Consider the following 19,189-nt stretch of genomic DNA (forward strand, 5'->3'; position numbering starts at 1 on the left):
AATGCACACAGATACTCATTCACTTGTATTAGCATTTGCATTTTTGCTTAACTGAAACTAACCTCTGAAGAACTGATATCCTGACATGACCCCAGTGTCTCAGATGTTTCTTTCAATGAGGTGAGAAGCTGGACCAAACTCTCTTGATATTCACCTCCTTTTTCAGACTGTGACAGATCACTGAGAGTTGCTGTGTGCTGAAATGAGTGTTCCTGAGACTGGCTGCTGCTCTGACGAACAATGGCCTCAATCAGATCTCTCTGTACTTCCTAGAGAGTTGGAAGGGCAGTATTTAATCATACAAATATTTCAAAATGGACCATAATTCAAAATGAAATGACACACACGAGTTTACAGTTGGATTTCACATAAAATTACCAGCATTGTATCTTCCTGTGGCATACTTTCTTTGTGCTGGGAGGAGAGCACAAGAGGAGCTGTGGCACCTACTGGTTTTGTCTCTGTCTCGGTCTGATCACCATCAGTAACATGTACTGCCTCTGTGTCGGGTGGCATTGGGGTCAAACCTTCCTTATGAACTGACATTTTCACTTGATCACTTAGACTCATTTCTGTATTTATAGATACATTGTTCAGATCTACAGATTCAGACAGTTTGATCGATTCACTGGCATCACTTGCTTTTAACATGGTGATTTCTGTGTCTGTTCCCGGCTTAGCTGATACTGCTTCAGTCACCTTGGTTTCTAGGCACTCATTTTGCTTTTCCTCAGCTCTATTTGCACTGTCAGGCTTCAGACAACTATCATTTGTAAATTCTTCAAAGTGTTGGGATGTTAGTGCAGGCAGACAACTTGTCTCTTCAGTAACTGGTCTGCTGTCTATGCCAGGCATTTCCAAGAATCCAGGAGGCTCCAGTAAACAACTTCCAGTGTCAGTCTCCTGTAATACATGCTTGACTGCAGCAAAATCAGTTTCTTCTTCAGGAGATGATTCCTAAAGATGAAATAAAAAATTAAGCCATGGGCAGTTCTGCACTGATTTATTAAAAAAAAAAAAAAAAAAAACTTCAACTATATAATAAAAGACATCAATGTTCAATAAAAAGCTTTTTTTTTTTTTTATATATATATATAATTATCAAAATAAATATTCCACCAAGTAATACCAAACACTACAGAATAACACAAGACGTGTCACTCGTATTGTTTGAATGGGAGAAAGTGCAACGCGCAATATGGCAGAATAAGTCCCGCCTTCTAAATAAGAGCCAATCGCAGATCGTAAAGTCATCACGTCACTGCAGCGGCAGTTAGAAGCTCTGGTTCCTATAGAAACAGTCAGATGCGCGCCTTCGAAATAAGACACAAGAGATGCGCGCCTTCGAAATGAGACACAAGAGATGCGCGCCTTCGAAATGAGACACAAGAGATGCGCACTTCAGGACTGCGCATGCGCATTAGCTTGATCCAGCCCGAAAAATACCGTCTTTTGTCATGATTCAAGCGTTTAGAAACAAAATTTATGAAACAGTTGTTGTCAAATTTCACTGGTGATTTCAAATATGAAATTTAATTGAAAGCTTGGCAAACAGCTTTGGAGAATTTGATGTTTCCCCATTCAAAGAGATAGGAGCTGCACTTGCATGCCTGAGAGGTGTTTCAAAGATGGCCGCCAAGTGAAATGACTTGTCTTAAAGGGACTTTGGTAATACACACTACTGTTTAAAAGTTTGGGATCAAGGACGCATTAAATTGATAAAAAATGACAGTAAAGAAATATTCAAAAGTTCAAATGTTATTTATGACAAAAGATTTCTATTTCAAATAAATGCATCTTTTGAATTTTCTTTTAATCAAAGACTCCCAAAAAAATGTATCACTGTTTCCAAAAAAAAAAAAAGAAAAAAAAAAATTATATATATATATATTAAACTGTTGAACATTGACAATAAAAAATGTTTCTTGTGCACCAAATCAGCATATCTGAAAATTCAGCTTTTTCCATCACAGGAATGAATTACAAATACATTGCAGGCTTTTGTTATCATAAGAAACTTCTTTCACAAACATTGTAAAAACAAAAACAATCATACAGGCTCCAAACTTTTGAACAGTAGTATAGTACATTATTCTAAAGGCAGGCAGCTTGTGGTTGCCAATCAACATAGCAAATTATCACATTCATACAGAATATAAATTTATATGTATATGTTTATTGACATTTTACAATGCCTTTTAGCAGGTCTCATCCAATCAGAAGTTGGGATTACACATTTCACAAAGAGGAATATAAGGAATGATGATGACTGCATGCCTGCCATAAACCAATAAATCACAAAGTTTGTTCCTGAGAGTCAAGTAACTATTGGGGCCAGTCTATACCTTAACAACACACTCTGTTATAGCAGAGGCAGCGTCTGTCTTAATATTTTCCTCCTCCAATGTGGTCTCATCTGGGTCCTGGTACAGAGAAAGAAAAAATAATTAGAGATGATGGCCCAGAGTATTAGAAGAATAGACTCCCTAAAGACAAAAGAGGAGAGCAGCTGTTACTGAAAGAAGTGGAGGAGTTATATCTGGCATTCTGCAATGAATGCAGCCTTGGTCCTCAGAAAGGAAAAGCAAAAGAGCTTGTTCACAAAGCTGACTGAGACATTTACGTATAACTGCATAAACTCTAATAACAACAGTGTTGGGAAATTTGTGATCATGCAATTCCAGGACTAACAAAAGCATGAAATGGTCACTGTAACATAACTAGTCCCTGTGAAAATATAGTGAAAATAGACTATAGCATAGCATAGAGAAATATAAATATAAAATATAAAGATTCACATACATTTTTTATATTTATAATTATATTTGTACAATTTCCATTCATAAATGTATATAAATAAAACATTAATGTATGCAAATGAACAGCCACAGCAAAGATGTACAGAGTGTACAAGAGTACAGAAATGTACTCTTATTCAGTGCTTGGCAAAGGGATGCATCAAGACTGGGAGATAAATTGGAGGTTTTGGGGGCTTTACCTCTGGAACACTGCATGTGAGAGTTCCTGAGGATGAAGACTGACTGTCTTCATCTTCCTCCTCTGTGAAACGGCCTTCCATGGACACCTGCTTCACCAGGGTTATGCGAGGACATATTACTCTTAATTTTTTTATAGTGACAAAACTAATGAGTTTAGTCTTATTTAGTCCTAAAACTGACTTATCCTCATCTTAGATGTCTTTTGAGCTTGAGTGGGCATGATTTTGAGGTGTATTTTTGATTGAGATGGTTGACTTACCATCACATCTCCAGAGTAAAAGTGTGGCATTGTGAATTCTGTGGTTTGGTCTGAAGGGAGAATCATTTCAGATGGTTGTCCAATAGAGGCCTGAAAATAAAATCCGCAAACTACTCAGTTTCATGGATAAACCAACTTGGACAAACCAAAGTTACATGATAAAGATCATGAGAAAAGCATCTTTACTGCATACTACTGCCTTTGCCAATAAAGCCATGTCTGTAATGATTTACTGACGCACCATATTTGAGGTTTTAAAGCACTTAATCAGAAAATTCAAGGTTCCCACACATCCCTTCTCTGAGTTGGCTTTAAATGCAAGGATTTTCCCCTCCTCTCATTCCCATAGACATGAAAGTGAAGAGAAGAGGTCACCCGCTGGTCACGGTCACTAAAAACACTACAAATTTACTGCACTTTCGTAAGATGAAGTAATATGTTATAACTAGATTTAAAATGACCTTTGGTCTAGTTAGATATTTCATTACAGCTGTCTGCATTTGATCACACAGCATTCATATTAATCAAAAGACTACAATAAATATTTGAATGTTTAAATTTCAATTTCCCATTCACACCATGAGAATATTTAAGTGATCTGCAAAATATCTAAAATATCTGTCATTAGAGAGGCGATATCTACCAGCTCAACCTGAACAAAAATTACTCTGTTCACCTTTAAAATTGACACTTTCCCATATTATTAAGTTTTATAAAAACAAGGTATTTGCAAAATACCATACCTACTGAAAGCTGCTTTTCATGAACTAAATAAGCTAAAATGCACTCCAGCTCAATAAACAGGAAACCTCTGACTCTTGGTAAACACAAGCAAACTATTAGAGCAACAGACCCTTAACGTTGTACTTCGCTCCACACTGAGTTGCTGTAGTTCCTGAATGGGCTGCAGGAGCTCTTGAGCCCGATGGAAGGCTGTGAGAGTTTGCTCTGCCTCAGCAGGAAGCCCCAGGCCTGGCCGACAGCTCTCAATCTCATCAATGGTCCTCTTCATGGACTGGACATTATCCAGAATGACCTGTTACAGAAGTTAGAAGGGATATAAGATACTGTAAATGTTTACAGTCCAAACAGACGATAGAAAGATAGGACGTACAGTACCTGTATGTCCTCAAGATGTTCCTCAGGAGAAATGTTCTCTGTGTCAGTGGTGGAAAGGATTGTTCTGATCTTGGTTACATTTTTCTCCATTGTCTTCACCTCCATTTCAATGGCATCCATCTCCTACACAAGAGTTATAAGTGAATTCCAATTAAAATATAGGCAACATATTTATAAAAAAAAAAAAAAAAAAAAATGTAATCACAGTATTATATACTAGCAAGTAATTCCAATACTTGATTTTATTGAAAATTACCTGGAAAAAAGTCAAGCATGGTTTACTTAATTTGTATTTTTTTGACTATTGTAATTAATTATTTTCAGTAAAATGTCTACTTCAAACACTGTTTTAATTTAATTTCTTAAAATTCATGTTAATATATTTTAAATAAAAGGACTGTATTCAATAATATAATTTGCTGTGGTATTAAAATGGGTATCAGGAAACATAAAATTTCACTGGCATTGATACAACTAAAAACTTGGTATTGTGACAAACTTAGACACTGTAAATCCTAAAAAATATGTAAATCTTACTGTAAATACATACAAAACTCTTTTTCATATTTATTGAATGTAATGTTATTTCTTACAGCCGCTAGGTGTTGAAGGTGGGAAAGAGGGTCCAGAATGCTTTGCTGCATAAGTGTGATATTTTGTACACCCAGGTGGAGGAGCTGTTGTTGAGAGGTGGTGTCACACACCAGATTAATCTCCTGCAGGGCAGGCAGGAAGGCCTCCAGAGCTGCCTTGTATCCCTCTGATTCATCCAACGTCATCTACAAACACACCACAAGAGTTGCTAACAAGTTGCTACTGTACATAAAGTCTACATAAGTTATGGCATGTCTCACTAGAAATGACTTGTAAACTTCTTCAGTATGAGGCTTTGACCTGACCTTGAGGGAGTTGGCGTGGCAGTGGATGCATTTCGCAGTGGTGTAGGTTCTTGGGGCGACCAGCCAGGACTGAGCCTCTTTCAACCAGCAGTTGGAGCTATTGAGTAAACCCTCATACTCCTGCAGACAGGCAGGGATCTGATGGGAGCAAAACACAAGGCACAAGCAGTCATGGTTGCTATCAGTGGCATTATGTGTTGGCTTATGTTGTGAAACAAAGGATTATGGGTAACATCTGACTTTGCTGATTAGGGCGGTCCTCTGCTCGGCCTGTTTGGCTGTGATTTGGTAGAGCTGCAGTGGCTCTGTGAGCTGGTCCATGAGGACGTGTGCTCTCTCAGGCTGTTGCTCAGCCAGATCCTGCACCTCAGCCTCCAGCTCAGCTATCCGAGTGTGCCACTGGTCCAGCTCATCCCATATACGCTATACACACACATGCACATTAGACTTCAACTGGTGTAGACATTAGGGTTGTCAAAAGTACCGACTTCGGTACCAAGTTGGTACTGAAATTTAAAAAAATGTGACGATACCAGAATTTCCCCCTAGCATTTTGAGCATTACTGAGCGGATTCTTAAACATAATATATAAGGGATCTGCTGATAAACGCCTGCTTTCAAATGCTCCCGTGTGTATCTGTGTAAGCACTCGGTGAAGAGCGTCAAAGATGTATATTTACAACATGTTTTTGAAGCGTTGATCACTGTAGCCAATCACAGACATAACTGTTGAGCACGTGAACACAATGGCCAATCAGAGGTGTTTAAGAATCTGCACTCAAAATGCCAAAGGGAAATTGTGGTATTGTCACATTTTTAAAAAATTTTTGGAGGTGAGCAGGAAACAAGTACCTTTTGTGTACGTTCAGCCTCAGAAAAATTAGGACTTGTTTGCTTTAGCAGGGCCTGCACACAATTCAAGCCCACCGTCACTTCTCCAACCTGCTCACCCATTTTATGGAGAGGACCACTTCTCTCGATGACCATGCCCAACTGAAACAAAGAGTTACATTTGTATTAGGTTTAAATTAAATTAACAGCAAAAATAAAGGAACTGGCAATAATAGGAATAATATATATACACTCCCCTCCAAAAGTATTGGAACAGTGAGGCCAATTCCTTTATTTTTGCTGTAGACTGAAAACATTTGGGTTTGACATCAAAAGATGAATATGAGACAAGAAATCAACATTTCACCTATTATTTCCAGGTATTTACATCTGGATCTGATACACAACTTAGAAGATAGTACCTTTTGTTTGAGCCCACCCATTGCTCATTTGACTAAAAGTATTGCAACATGTGACTGACAGGTGTGTTTTGTTGCCCTGGTGTCCCATTACATTGATTATTCAAACAATAAATAACACTGAATGTCTGCGCTCAGTTTCAGATTTGGGTTTTGCCTGTGCAGACTGCATTTATAGTTAGACGTGTAACCAACATAAAACCAGAGAGCTGTCTATGGGTGAAAAACAAGCAATTGTGATGCTGAGAGAAGATGGAAAATCAATCAGAGCCATTGCACAAACATTGGCCATAGCCAGTACAACTATTTGAATGTCCTGAGCAAGAAAGAAACCACTGGTGTACTAAGTAACACACCTTGGGGTAGACCAAGGAAAACATCAGCCGTTGACGACAGAAATATTGTGAGAGCTGTAAAGAAAGACCCTAAAACAACTGTTAATGACATCAGCAACAACCTCCAGAGGGCAGGAGTGAAGGTATCATAATCTACTGTTCACAGAAGACTTCATGAACAAAAGTACAGAGGCTACACCAGAAGATGAAAAACACTCATTAGCAAGAAGAATAGGAAGGCCAGGCTGGAATTTGCCAAAAAGTACAGAGACAACCTCAAAAATTATGGGACAAAGTTTTATGGACTGATGAGACAAAGATTATCCTTCACCAAAGTGATGGAAAGACTAAAGTTTGGAGAAAAAAACAGATCCCAAACATACAAGCTCATCTGTGAAACACAGTGGAGGTAATGTCATGGCTTGGGCTTGCATGGCTTCTTCTGGGACAGGCTCATTAATCTTTATTGATGATGTAACACATGATGGCAGCAGCAAAATGAACTCAGAAGTGTACAGAAACATTTTGTCTGCCAATTTTCAGAAAGATGCAACCAAACTTATTGGGAGATCCTTCATCATGCAGCAAGATAATGGCCCAAAACACAGTGCCATAACAACAAAGGAGTTTATCAGGGGCAAGAAGTGGAAGGTTTGGACTGGCCAAGTCAATCTCCAGACTTAAACCATATAGAGCATGCATTTTGCCTGCTAAAGAAAAGACTAAAAGGAGTAACACCCCTAAAACAAACAAGTCAATCTGTTCCAATGGGTGGGCCTAAACAAAAGGTGCTATCTTCTAAGTTGTGTATATATATATATAAATAAAACTTAGAAGATTAGAAGATTATATATATATATATATATATATATATATATAAATAAAATACCAAAATTTATTCAGACACCTTGAACATTTCATTCATTAATACAGTTTATTCACTATAGTTTAAAAAAATGTTAATAAAATATGACAAGATCTCAGAGTTAAACTGTGTCAGAAAAAAAAAAATCTTAATTATGTCAGATAACACTTAAGCAAAATATGGTCAGGTCAAAGTGTCTAAATAATTTTTGGTCCCAAATCTTTATCAATTTTACTGGTAGTCCACTGTATGAAGAATTTTTGGGTATAATATGTCACAGGTTACTTTATTTTGCTATCCTCACTTACATAAATGAACTATAGTGTCCTGCACCCACTAGAGAAAATATATCAAAAACATCTGAATAATTTTTGGTTATATATATATATATATATATATATATATATATATATGTATGTATGTATGTATGTATGTATATACACACACACACACACACATACATACATACATACATACATACATACATACATAGGTGGAGACTATCTTTTTCACAAGTTATTTTAAATTGTTTTATTTTAGAATCCCTTATTGACATGCTCATCAATAATATTCATATATATACACACACACAATAAGCTTTTCCCAGCATTAAACACACTCTACCTATGACCGAAACAGCACTCAATCTCACAGTATAACAAAATAAAGTAAATACTATACTTTGTCCTTAGCCTCCTGCAGGGAGATGTTGAGATCATTCTGTAAGATTTGAATCTCTGATGGTACACAGCTCCATTTCTTCTGCACTCTGTCCATGACGTCCTGCAATCGAGCCTTTTGTGACACCAAATCCACTTTGACTTCCTACAGTATGATAAAACACAATGAATACAATATCAACAGCAAATACTGCAGAAACAGACACTGTCCCTGTAAAACACAGGCCACAAAGCACCAACCTGTAGTTGTTCAGCAGCTGACTCAGACTGTAAAACCGTCAAAAGAGACAGAACATTCTGCTGAATGGCACTCATCTCCTCCTGCACACGACCCAACTCCTGGATCTCAGAAAGCACCTCCCGACAGATGTTATTGCTCTGATCTCTGAGACTTTGCATGAAAAAGAAGGTCTATAAATGTAGAGTCTGAACATTTTCTCAACATACGTGTGTTAATGTGCATGTGTGTACAAGTCTTACCTTCTGCACTGACCCTGTAAAGACTGCAAGTCCTGACAGATTTGAGGAGATACTTTGAGCTGTTGCAAATTTGAGACCCCAAGCAATCGCGCCACATGGTGTTGTAGAGAGGCAAGTGTATGATGCTCCTGCTCAATCCTATCTTGAAGGCGCTCAGTGAGGCTCAGAACACCCTGAAGATCCACCAGGGATCCCGTCACCATAGATGAGTCAGGAAGATCATTCTGCAGTCTGCCAAGACCTTCCTTTGATTTATTGAGCTGCACAGCAAACCCAAACATGAAGAGAAATGAATTAATGCACAGCTTACTTCATTAATCATTTTACAAGCTGGATATATAAATAAAATAAAATGTATTCTTTTTTATATTATGAAATAAAATAAAATAAAATACAAAAAAATGAATAATTATTAATAATTATAATAATTATTATAAAAAAATAAAAGCTATTACATACACGTATCACAAAGTCTCTCCACTCTGCTTCTTTATGAGACGTGCTGGCTTTGAGTGATTCTACTCTGCACTGCAGCACTGCCCACGATCTCCATAGATGTCCCAGCATTAGGTCCACAGAAGCACTGCATCGACGACCTGGGCAGCTTTCCCTCAATTCCTCCAGTCTTTTAGCGAGGTTCTTCAGCTCTGTCTGGAGCACCTGCAGATGAAGACAATTTCAACGCATGCTGATCTAGCATACTAGCATTGTTACAAGATGAAAAACAGAGTTTTAGAAGCAAGAAGGGCAGTATATTCTCAAGCAAGTTTTCACTGGTTCCCAAATAATTTTCAAGAGCTCCATGGGTATTATTGCAATGCATTTAAACTAAGCACAACATGCATGATAAACAAAATGGAATTAGGTTCTTCTACATAGTGACTATTAAAGGATTAGTTCACGTCAGAATTAAAATTTCCTGATAATTTACTCACCCTCATGTTATCCAAGATGTTTGTCATTCCAGGATTTTTCTCCATATAGTGGACTTCACTGGGGTACAATGGGTTGAAAGTCCAAATTGCAGTTTCAATGAAGCTTCAAAGGGCTCTACATGATCCCATCCAAATAAATTTATATACTTTTTAACCACAAATGCTCATCTTGCACAAGCTCTGCGATGCGCCACGCATTACATAATCACATTGGAAAGGTCACGCGTGACATAGGCAAAGTACCGATCTCAGTCTATAAAGCGAACCTGTAAAGACTAAGTCAAATGCCCTTTTTGGTAAAACAATGATGTGGGACGATTTTGAAGTTGGAGGAGAAAATGAGAAGTTTTTCACCCCACCGTGGTACTTCGCCTACACCACACGTGACCTTTCCAACGTGATTACGTAGTGCAAGATAAGCATTTGGGGTTAAAAAGTATATACATTTTATTTGTTTTTAGAAAATGACCTATTATTTCACTAGACAAGACTCTTATTCCTCAGCTTATTCCTCATGTAGAGCCCTTTGAAGCTGCACTGAAACTGCAATTTGGACCTTCAACCCGTTCTACCCCAGTGAAGTCCACCTTATGGAAAAAAGTCCTGGAATGTTTTCCTTAAAAACCTTAATTTCTTTTTGACTGAAGAAAGAAAGACATAAACATCTTGGATGATATGGGTGAGTAAATTATCAGGACATTTTAATTCTGAAGTAAACTAATCCTTTAATGGCATACAATGACCACAAACCTTTACTTTCAGCTGTTGTTCTTGGCAGGCTTCAGAATCAGTCGGTTTTTTACTTGAGCATTTTGTGATTTGAGAATCAACATTTTTGAGAAGTTGGCTCATTTCTTCATGGTGACTCATGTGCACAGTTTGGTTTCTCATGCACCTAAATTGTAGCAGAAAGAGTGAACCATTAAAACAGCTAAATAAAACTGCTTCTAGTACATTTAATTTAACCAAATAGATGTATTCCATTCAAACTAATTGTTTCAGACCATGTGTTCTGAGAAAAATATTTCCAAGTAAATGTGCCGTATATGGCAGGCATTTAAAGAGCTTTTTGAGAACATTTTTGATTTTTTGTAAAAGTATTTTTCCCTATTATCCATTCCCACACAAAACAACTATAAAATGATTTTCCAATTTGATAAGAAAATGTCAACAACAATAAAAGAGCATTATAAATGCAACAATCTGAATCATAGGACAAGGTCATCAAGTTTTGATTAAAAAAAAAAAAAATTCAATAGAGTATGCTTATAGAGTATTACTAACCTCTGTAATACTTCAAGTCTAAGTTGAGCCTGAGCTTCTAATTTGGCATCTTGTACCAGAAGGTGACTCAAAACCTCGATATGAAGCTGCTCAGTTAGAGGGATGGAGAGGCATTTCTGCTGGGGTATGCAAACACCAACTTCAGACAAGCGTGCCTGGAAACCCTCAACCAGAGTGCTAAAAATCTGTTGAATATAGCGATGCTCCTCTTTGTAGCCTTGGAAGCCAGTTGATGAAATCATGAGATTGGATTCTATATGATGAAAGAAGCTCTCTGCACCCTGAACAGCCCAGCAGTAACGCTTCAGTGCCTCCCGAGCTTTGAGCAGCTTGTCCTGGATAACCAAACAAAAGTTTATTATACATTCATAGTTTTCTAAAACCTAGAGCTGGATAAAGAGCATTGTTTTTCCGAATGATACTGATCTTTATTTAAACAATCCCAAAATCGAGTTGTTGTTGAGGACTGCATGCAAAAACAGACAAGACCAGTATAGCCCAGGTCAAAAACAAATGACTCTTATGAGCAAGTTATTTTTTTAATCAAAAACATTTTGTGACCAGTTTTGCCTGACTGCCGATGATGATTTTTGAGCCGATTCTTTTAATGAATAGTTTAAAAAAGACTAATCAGTCTAAAAAAACTTGAAAAAACTTTTGTTTTTTTTGGTGCACTAAAAATATTCTCGTCGCTTTATAATATTAATATTGAACCACTGTACTCACATGAACTGATTTAAATATGTTTTTAGTGCCTTTATGGATCTTAAGAGAGGAAATGTCATTGCTCCCTATGTAGGCCTCACAGAGCCATCGGATTTAAACAAAAATATCTCTATTTGCGTTCCGAAGATTAACGAAGGTCTTACGGGTCTGGAACGGCATGAGCGTGAGTAATGAATGGCAGAATTTTCATTTTTGGGTGAACTAACCCTTTAAGATGCAGCCTTACTAAAAATTCTTCAAAATAACAATGCTGTCACATGCATACTTGACAATAACAACAGTTTCAAATGCATCATTTTAGTGGTCAAGTAGACATGGTGTAAAGGCCCGTTCACACCAAGGATGATAACTATAACGAAAAATTTATAGTTCTAAAAATCGTTCTAAATATAAAAGAATAGCAGTCCACACCAACTATAATGATAACGATATAGAGGAATGATATCACTGGGATCACTTTCAGAACAGCTGCTGATAAAACAATGACAGCCAATGAGAATCATTTAAGGGCTTGCGCATTTAAAATGGCAGAAGACATTGCGGAGAGCTTAATCGCAGAGGTCCAGAAAAATCCACCACTGTTTTGACAAATCAAACCCCCTTTTCAAGGACACTTTAAAGAAAATGGATATATGGAAAACAGTCTGTCATACCCTCGGAATAAATGGTGAAGTATTAACGAAGATGAGATCATTATGCCAAGCTAGCAAACAGTGTAACACAAAATTACCTCAGGCATCCAGCGCTAGTTTCAGCAACACTGTCTTGCTTCCTTTGAGGTTGCAGTGAAAAAGACTAGGGCTGTGTCCAAAATTGCCCCCTATACTTTTAAATAGGGCACTATTTGAGGGGACAGCCATTTGTAGTGATGTCCGAAACCATAGTGGACGTTACAGAGTGCAATCATTCAATCCCACAATGCACCACAATAACAAGTGTACAACCGATGTATACTCAACAGCTAGAGAATACCCATAATGCAATGTGAGAGTCGTGCCGCGTGCCGAATGAATTCCCGCGTCTGACCAGAGGATGGCGACCGCAGCTGAATCATCCATCCATCCATTTGTGTGGCTTACAGTCTATATGGTAATATTGACTACGTCAGCTAAATTCAGTGTTAGATTAGATCGATTACACTAGCTAGATTCACTCGAAACATAGCATGCTGAAGACATCTGCTGGTTAAAGCCATGTAAATGAACAGGACAAACATGTTCAATGGCGTTGTACACACTTTGAAACTGCAGCGCGCGAGCTTAAGCAGAATAAACAGATCGTTATCGTTTGCTGGTGTGGACGCAAATATAGTTATCATAAACAGAGCAATTCCAAGAGGGTCCTTGCACCTTGGTGCTCAGGGCCTAATTACAGTTATCTTTAAAGTTCTTGGTGTGAACAGGCCTTTAGTCATTTTAACATGAATGGTCACATGGAACTTACCATATGCACACTGCAATCATTAAGAGTTCTCTGGCCAAGATCAACTGTCATCTGGTAGCTTTCAGCCACTTCACCTTTCCTGCAGACATCCAACATTCGAATCACAGACTCAACGTTTTGGACAAGTGTCCAGTGCTTTCGCAGCTCTCCATCAATTGTCGTATTATCTGGCTCCAAGCATATGGTTTCTTTTAGCTGCTGCCTGACACCATTGAAGAGCTCCATGAGGGGACTGAGGTCTGTGGGACTACCGAGTCGCTCCACCAGAGAGCACTCAAGGGTTTTAGCCTCATTTTTGACTGTGAGCTCCCAAGAAGCTAGCTGCTCAATGACCAAACAAATCTTTTGCCTTTCTGCTGTCAGCTGGGATGGATAGAGATCTTTCGAAATGGTCTCGAGGTGGTCAGCGGCCTCTTGACATGTCATTCTCACCAGAGGCAGCTCTACTAGGACAGCCTGACAGACACCGAGCCTTACATCAGTTCCTGCACTCAAGTCTACAATATGCGACATGTTCTTCTTTACTGCCTCTTTGGAGTTCTCCATGTGCTGCCTTAAAGTGAGGTACTCCTCATGCTCTTTGGCTTGCTGCTCCAGCAGATGTATTCTTCTCTGTAGGTCTAGTACAGCATGGAGCATCTCTTTCCTCCGAGGTTCTGGGAAGTGTGGAATTTCCTGCACCTTGCACAGGAGCTCAATCAGCATGTGCTTAACGGATTCAAGAGCCGAGAGCGAGTCCCTTGTTACGGGATACTTCTGCCTCATGACATCAGCACTCAACTGTCTCAAGCTCTTCTGAATGAAGTTCTGTTCTTCAGCAGAAGATTCCTGAGAATGAAGGAGCTCTTCAAGCACCCAGCATGAGGCCCACTTACGGTTCACAACTCTAGAGACTTCTTCTTGTAAGGCTGTAAGCCTGTTGATAAGCTGAAAGCTTTCGGGTACACTCAAAACGTTATTCATAGTCTTGGTTTCATCTATCAGAGTCTCCAAGTTTTTTGCTTGTCTTTCAGCATCTTTCAAAGCCTCAGTGCATACCTGAAGCTGAACCCTCAATTCTGGGATAGTAATTTTAGGTTCAGAGGCCACCGATTTACCAGACTCTTTTTCCAATATTGAAGTCAACCATGAGCTGCTGTCAGTAATCTGTTTCCACAGTCTTTCTCTAATATGAAACATTCTGTTCATTTCTACAACAGCACATTCGGTTTTCTCAGAAATTTTAACATACAAATCCTCTAAGGAATCAAGGGTGGGCAACATGGCCTTGGAATCCTTCTCGTCGAGCCCTGTAACTTCCTCTCTAAGCTCTTTCAAAACAGAGGCCAACTGAAACTTCTTAAGAGATGTTTCGGACTGCAGTTTTCTCAAGTGATTGACCTCGTGACTTGCCTCTTCAGGGTACAGGGATAGCCTCCTTCTCCTGCTGACTTTGCTTTCCATTTGTTTAGCCCATGTAACATAGTCCCTGATAATCCTAATGATCGGTGAATAATCAATGTCATTCGAAGTCTGAGAGCTGAGCTTCTCCTGAATCAGAGCAAGTTGAGAATTCAGACCCTGCAATGCATCCTCCACATCTCTAAGCTCTTTCTTTCCCAGTGGACTCGAGGAAAGAGCCTGAGAGACCTCAAGAAGGTACAAATAGCGTTCATTCAACACTGCCAGGTCTGCAGTTCTGGCAGTCTCATGTAGCGCACTCTGCCAGTCTATCTGTCTTTGAGAGGTGTGCGGAAGAGGAACTGACTTCTCCAGAAGATCCAGTTCACGTTGCAGCTCTCTGGCTTCTTGCAGGAGTCCAGAAACTTCTGCTGCGCAGATATTATTGTGCCACAGACTCCTGGAAGCAGCATACTCCAACATCTGCCATCTTTCCTGTAAAGTCCTCACAGGTTCAATGCAGGCCACAGGTCCCTCTGACTCACCCAGATGGGCTGAGATCTGAGAGCATGTCTGTAGGAGCTCTTCAAGTATGCCACTCTTCGTCTGCATGCTCTTTAGGAATTCACTCAGCTTCTCTGCTTGCAGGGTGCTACTTTCAATACAATCTCTTCAATATGGAAAAATGGGGATTACTTTTCAATGTTGTACAGAAACAAAATCTATACTACCAGTATAGGTTTAGACACACCTACTTATTCATTGTAATGAATTTTCTCCAATTTTAGAATAAGAGTAAAGTCATCAATGAATAACACGTATGGGAAACATGTAATGGCAAACATGTAATGTAATTTATTAAACATATTTTATCTTTACTTTGCTTTCTTCTACTTTTCTTGTACTTCTATTTTTACTCCCATGTGATAATTAAAATACAGCATGAACACTAAAGCCGGACAGGACTAGTTTTCATGGAGAATGTTAGAGAAATTCATGTTTCACAGGCGTACTTTGTGATTTTAATCCTGTCCGAATCTGCCATGTCTGTGTTTTTCTCATAAAACCTTCTCAAACTTTCTCATAATTACCTACTGTCCAACTCAACTGTCCTCTGAGAAATCTAATCCCATCCGAATGCAAATGTCTGTAATTGCAGATATTGTATTATACTAACGCTTCTCCTTGTGTTTTTTGACCTACCCGAGCTAATATTTGCGCACCAATCTTTCACATGCTTTCATTTAATTTCAATATGGATCCAACAAAAAAATAAAATTATGACATCAAAAAAATAGAGCCAAATCACAGAAACTGCAAAGACTGCCCATTTTAATATCAGTGTCAGGTAAGATACTTGTATAGATGTCACTGCTCACTTATGTGGGTTTATTATAAACAGCCACTTCTATAAACTCATGTGAAGTTTATTTAAATAAGTTAAGTTTTAATAATAAATTAAATTTATATCAATAAGTAATTCATTAAAAAACATATACATCATATGTGATGCACGCAAGCACAGCAGATGACCTTCTGTAATGCCCAAGTCTAGAAAACACACTCCCACCTCTATAATAAACAAGGTGATTTTAGTCTCGTCCGAATCGGTACATGAAATCACAGAAATCCGGTGATAAGAATTTTAACTCCAACATTGTTTAGAAAACTAATCCTGTCCAAATGGGGCTAAAGGGACTTAAGGGATATTATAGAATCAATATATTTTAGAATCATCTCATCTCTGTTAAAGATGAATTCACAAACACGTGCACACACACACACACACACAAACATACAGAAAATGTCAATAAGGATACTCACACTGTCAGTGTGCTGAGCTCAACCTCCAGGTTGTTTAGAGTATCCTTGAGAGCACGTTTTTGCTTGTGATACTGTGTGACCTGCTGTAGCTGTGCCTTTTTAAACTCTGCCATGGCTGAGGAATCCAGCAGTACTGCGTTCCATCTCCCCTCTATGCACTGCTCAGGCTCTGTAAAGCATCCTGCACCAGATTTACTCCGAGGCAGTCTGGACACTTGATCCAGGACACATTGCTGGCAGATCTATGATGGAGGGATGTAATGTCATAATGTTTGATAGTGTTATTTTAAATACTTACAGTTTGAAAGTTTAATTTGCGAGCCGGTTTTACATGCATAAGCATCACAGCTCAATGTGTCAGAATATGTGTGCTAGCTATTAGGCCAGAGAACCAAGTGATTCTTGTACAGTCGAATAATGAAAATGCTTTTCTTTTGGATTATAATGTACTACAACATTTTTCCAATACAAATTATATTATCAACATAATAATATGAATGTACTGTGCATTAATTTAAAAAGGTTTCAGTATTTGGTTTGTCCCTTTTGCTTTAATTACAGCAGTACTCGAGCTGCATGAGATCCAAAAGTTTATGTAAAACCTGATGATAACATTCTCCAGCATGACTTGAAATTATCTAAATATTATCTTGAGCTTCAAAGGAAGCAAAAACATCTGACCTTTTGAGTTGACATGATCAGTGCATGTGACTGGGAAATCTGAATAAGTTCTGCTTCATTTAAAGTCATATCATCAGACATGTCCAGAAGGTAGTGAGGGACTGTTTGGGCTGTTTTTAGATTTTAGCTCTTCATGACCAATGACATTTTTTACTGTCAACAGCTTTTCACAGTTGGAGGTTTTGGAGAAACCAGTCCAATGAGGTAATGTACTGTACCTCAGCTTCTTCTAGCTGAAGAGTCATATGCGCAATGTTGAGTTGGGCCGGTCGGTACCGGCATCTGAAAACCTGCAGGACAGTCCATGCCAAACTGCTCTCAGACTCTGAGAGTATTGAGTTCCGAAACAAGGAATCCTTCCATGGCCTAGTTTCCTATAAAAATAAAAGTATTAAAATTTGAAACTACAGTGAGAAACTTAAAGCACAAAGAGAAAATGGTAGTTTAAAGCACCACAGAGCAAAGGAATCCTTCCTTCCTGTGCAATTTCCTCCCAGCCTCGAGGGAATATATGGTCTTCAAGTCAAAGACTGACCAAAAACAAGTTGATTAACTGATAACAGTCAGTTGTATTTGAGAAAAAAGAAAAAAAAAAGTATTTTTTGGTTTAACCTTCTAACAGAAACAGAAATATAAACTGTATTTTTCCTGAATTCTTTCTTCTGTTAAAAGCCCAAAAGCACCAAAGTTGCTAAAGTTCTTCTAGTTGTTCCTTGAACAATTTAGAACAAAACCATAATGTGTTCACATACGTACCTCAGAATTGTGACTGGTCACCAGAGGTGGCTGAATATTAGTGATGGTGTTTAGTAAAGTGGCCCACACATGTGTCCCTGTAGGATGCTCCGCATTGCTCGTTTCATCCTCGCCGGCTGCTTCTGATCCTCTGTTTTTGGATGATTTGCTTCTGGTAGATAGATCTGAATTGGCTCTGTGCATTTCTTCATACTACAATAAGAAAAAAAGTGTCATAGTTCATATTTCAGTGCAAAAGTTCACCACAAACCCGCTTGCACCTGCTGTCAGAGCTCGTTTAAAAGAGAAACACAGCTCTGTTCTAGGTTCCTTAAGTCACGGTTTCAGAAAAACAAGGAATGCTGCCCCCTTGGGAACTGAGTCTTTCCTCTAAAAGGCGTGGTGTGCCTTCAGGCCTAAAACAAACTTAGGAGAAGCATTACTGCAAGAACTAATGCCAACAAAATATAGTTGGTATAAGGAAGCCAAGTTCTTGCTTATTGAAAATATTGTATTGCAAGACAAGTATAGTAAGACAACTTTTACAAGAAATTAATAGTATATGGATATATGTGCCACAATATAACCATGATAAAGGGTGATATCTGTTAGAATGTCTACACATGGAATAGAGAATTCAGTGGGTGACATGCATGTATGCGAGTAAATACAGGAGAAATATGGCAGTCATTTCGACGTGCCACACTTCCTGCTGCCAACAGGTGTCGCTTTGACTATAACTGAATATTGCCATGTAGATGTGTTCAGGCCAGGATTATTATTAAACAAGTGAAGTTTGGAGCAGATCGGACATTATATGCCTGAGTTACAACAACTTTCTGTTTCGTGGAGTTAATCGCATACTTTAGGACTTAGCCAAGTGTTGCACGATTTAACGTGTTTCTAGTATGTTTGGTACTTCATGGCATATTTAAATGTGTTCCTGAGAGTGAATTACAGTGCAAAGCATGCCATTTCCTGTTGCCAGCAGGTGGCGCTATGACTAACTGAATATTGGCATATAGATGTCTTCAGGCCAGGACTCTAATAAAACATGTGAAGTTTGGGGCAGGTTGGACATTGTATGCCTGAGTTACAACAGCTTCCTCTTTCATGGCGAATTATCAGACTTAGCCACCAGGCCACCACGGACACGCCCTTCAACGAAAACTCAAGATCTTTGCAATTTAATGTCGCTAAGGCCTTAAGATTAGACTGACCAAATATGATGTTGATCTGGTTAAATCTCTATGAGGAGTTAACCACAGTGTGAAACATGTCATTTCCTGTTGCCC

At 38.6% G+C, this 19,189-nt stretch overlaps 1 protein-coding gene across 2 annotated transcripts in view; it reads right to left on the reverse strand.

Annotated features, from left to right (window-relative positions):
* The window catches only part of LOC127502141 (nesprin-2), an 80,165-nt gene that overhangs the window by 41,635 nt on the left and 19,341 nt on the right, over nt 1-19,189 (reverse strand). For both annotated transcript variants that reach the window (XM_051874742.1, XM_051874741.1), the window contains exons 18-38: nt 17,916-18,107; nt 17,378-17,533; nt 16,479-16,720; nt 13,275-15,324; nt 11,106-11,440; nt 10,572-10,716; nt 9,346-9,546; nt 8,887-9,146; nt 8,647-8,797; nt 8,408-8,551; nt 6,129-6,269; nt 5,517-5,699; nt 5,277-5,414; nt 4,971-5,156; nt 4,378-4,500; nt 4,112-4,294; nt 3,259-3,348; nt 2,999-3,088; nt 2,346-2,423; nt 379-957; nt 63-269 (exon numbers count right to left, since the gene is read on the reverse strand). In XM_051874742.1, coding sequence (XP_051730702.1) covers nt 63-269; nt 379-957; nt 2,346-2,423; nt 2,999-3,088; nt 3,259-3,348; nt 4,112-4,294; nt 4,378-4,500; nt 4,971-5,156; nt 5,277-5,414; nt 5,517-5,699; nt 6,129-6,269; nt 8,408-8,551; nt 8,647-8,797; nt 8,887-9,146; nt 9,346-9,546; nt 10,572-10,716; nt 11,106-11,440; nt 13,275-15,324; nt 16,479-16,720; nt 17,378-17,533; nt 17,916-18,107 — 5,874 coding nt within the window. The remainder of the gene's footprint in view (nt 1-62; nt 270-378; nt 958-2,345; nt 2,424-2,998; nt 3,089-3,258; nt 3,349-4,111; nt 4,295-4,377; nt 4,501-4,970; nt 5,157-5,276; nt 5,415-5,516; nt 5,700-6,128; nt 6,270-8,407; nt 8,552-8,646; nt 8,798-8,886; nt 9,147-9,345; nt 9,547-10,571; nt 10,717-11,105; nt 11,441-13,274; nt 15,325-16,478; nt 16,721-17,377; nt 17,534-17,915; nt 18,108-19,189) is intronic.

The sequence above is a fragment of the Ctenopharyngodon idella genome, chromosome 20, assembly GCF_019924925.1.
Source record: "Ctenopharyngodon idella isolate HZGC_01 chromosome 20, HZGC01, whole genome shotgun sequence".
Classification (NCBI taxonomy): domain Eukaryota; kingdom Metazoa; phylum Chordata; class Actinopteri; order Cypriniformes; family Xenocyprididae; genus Ctenopharyngodon; species Ctenopharyngodon idella.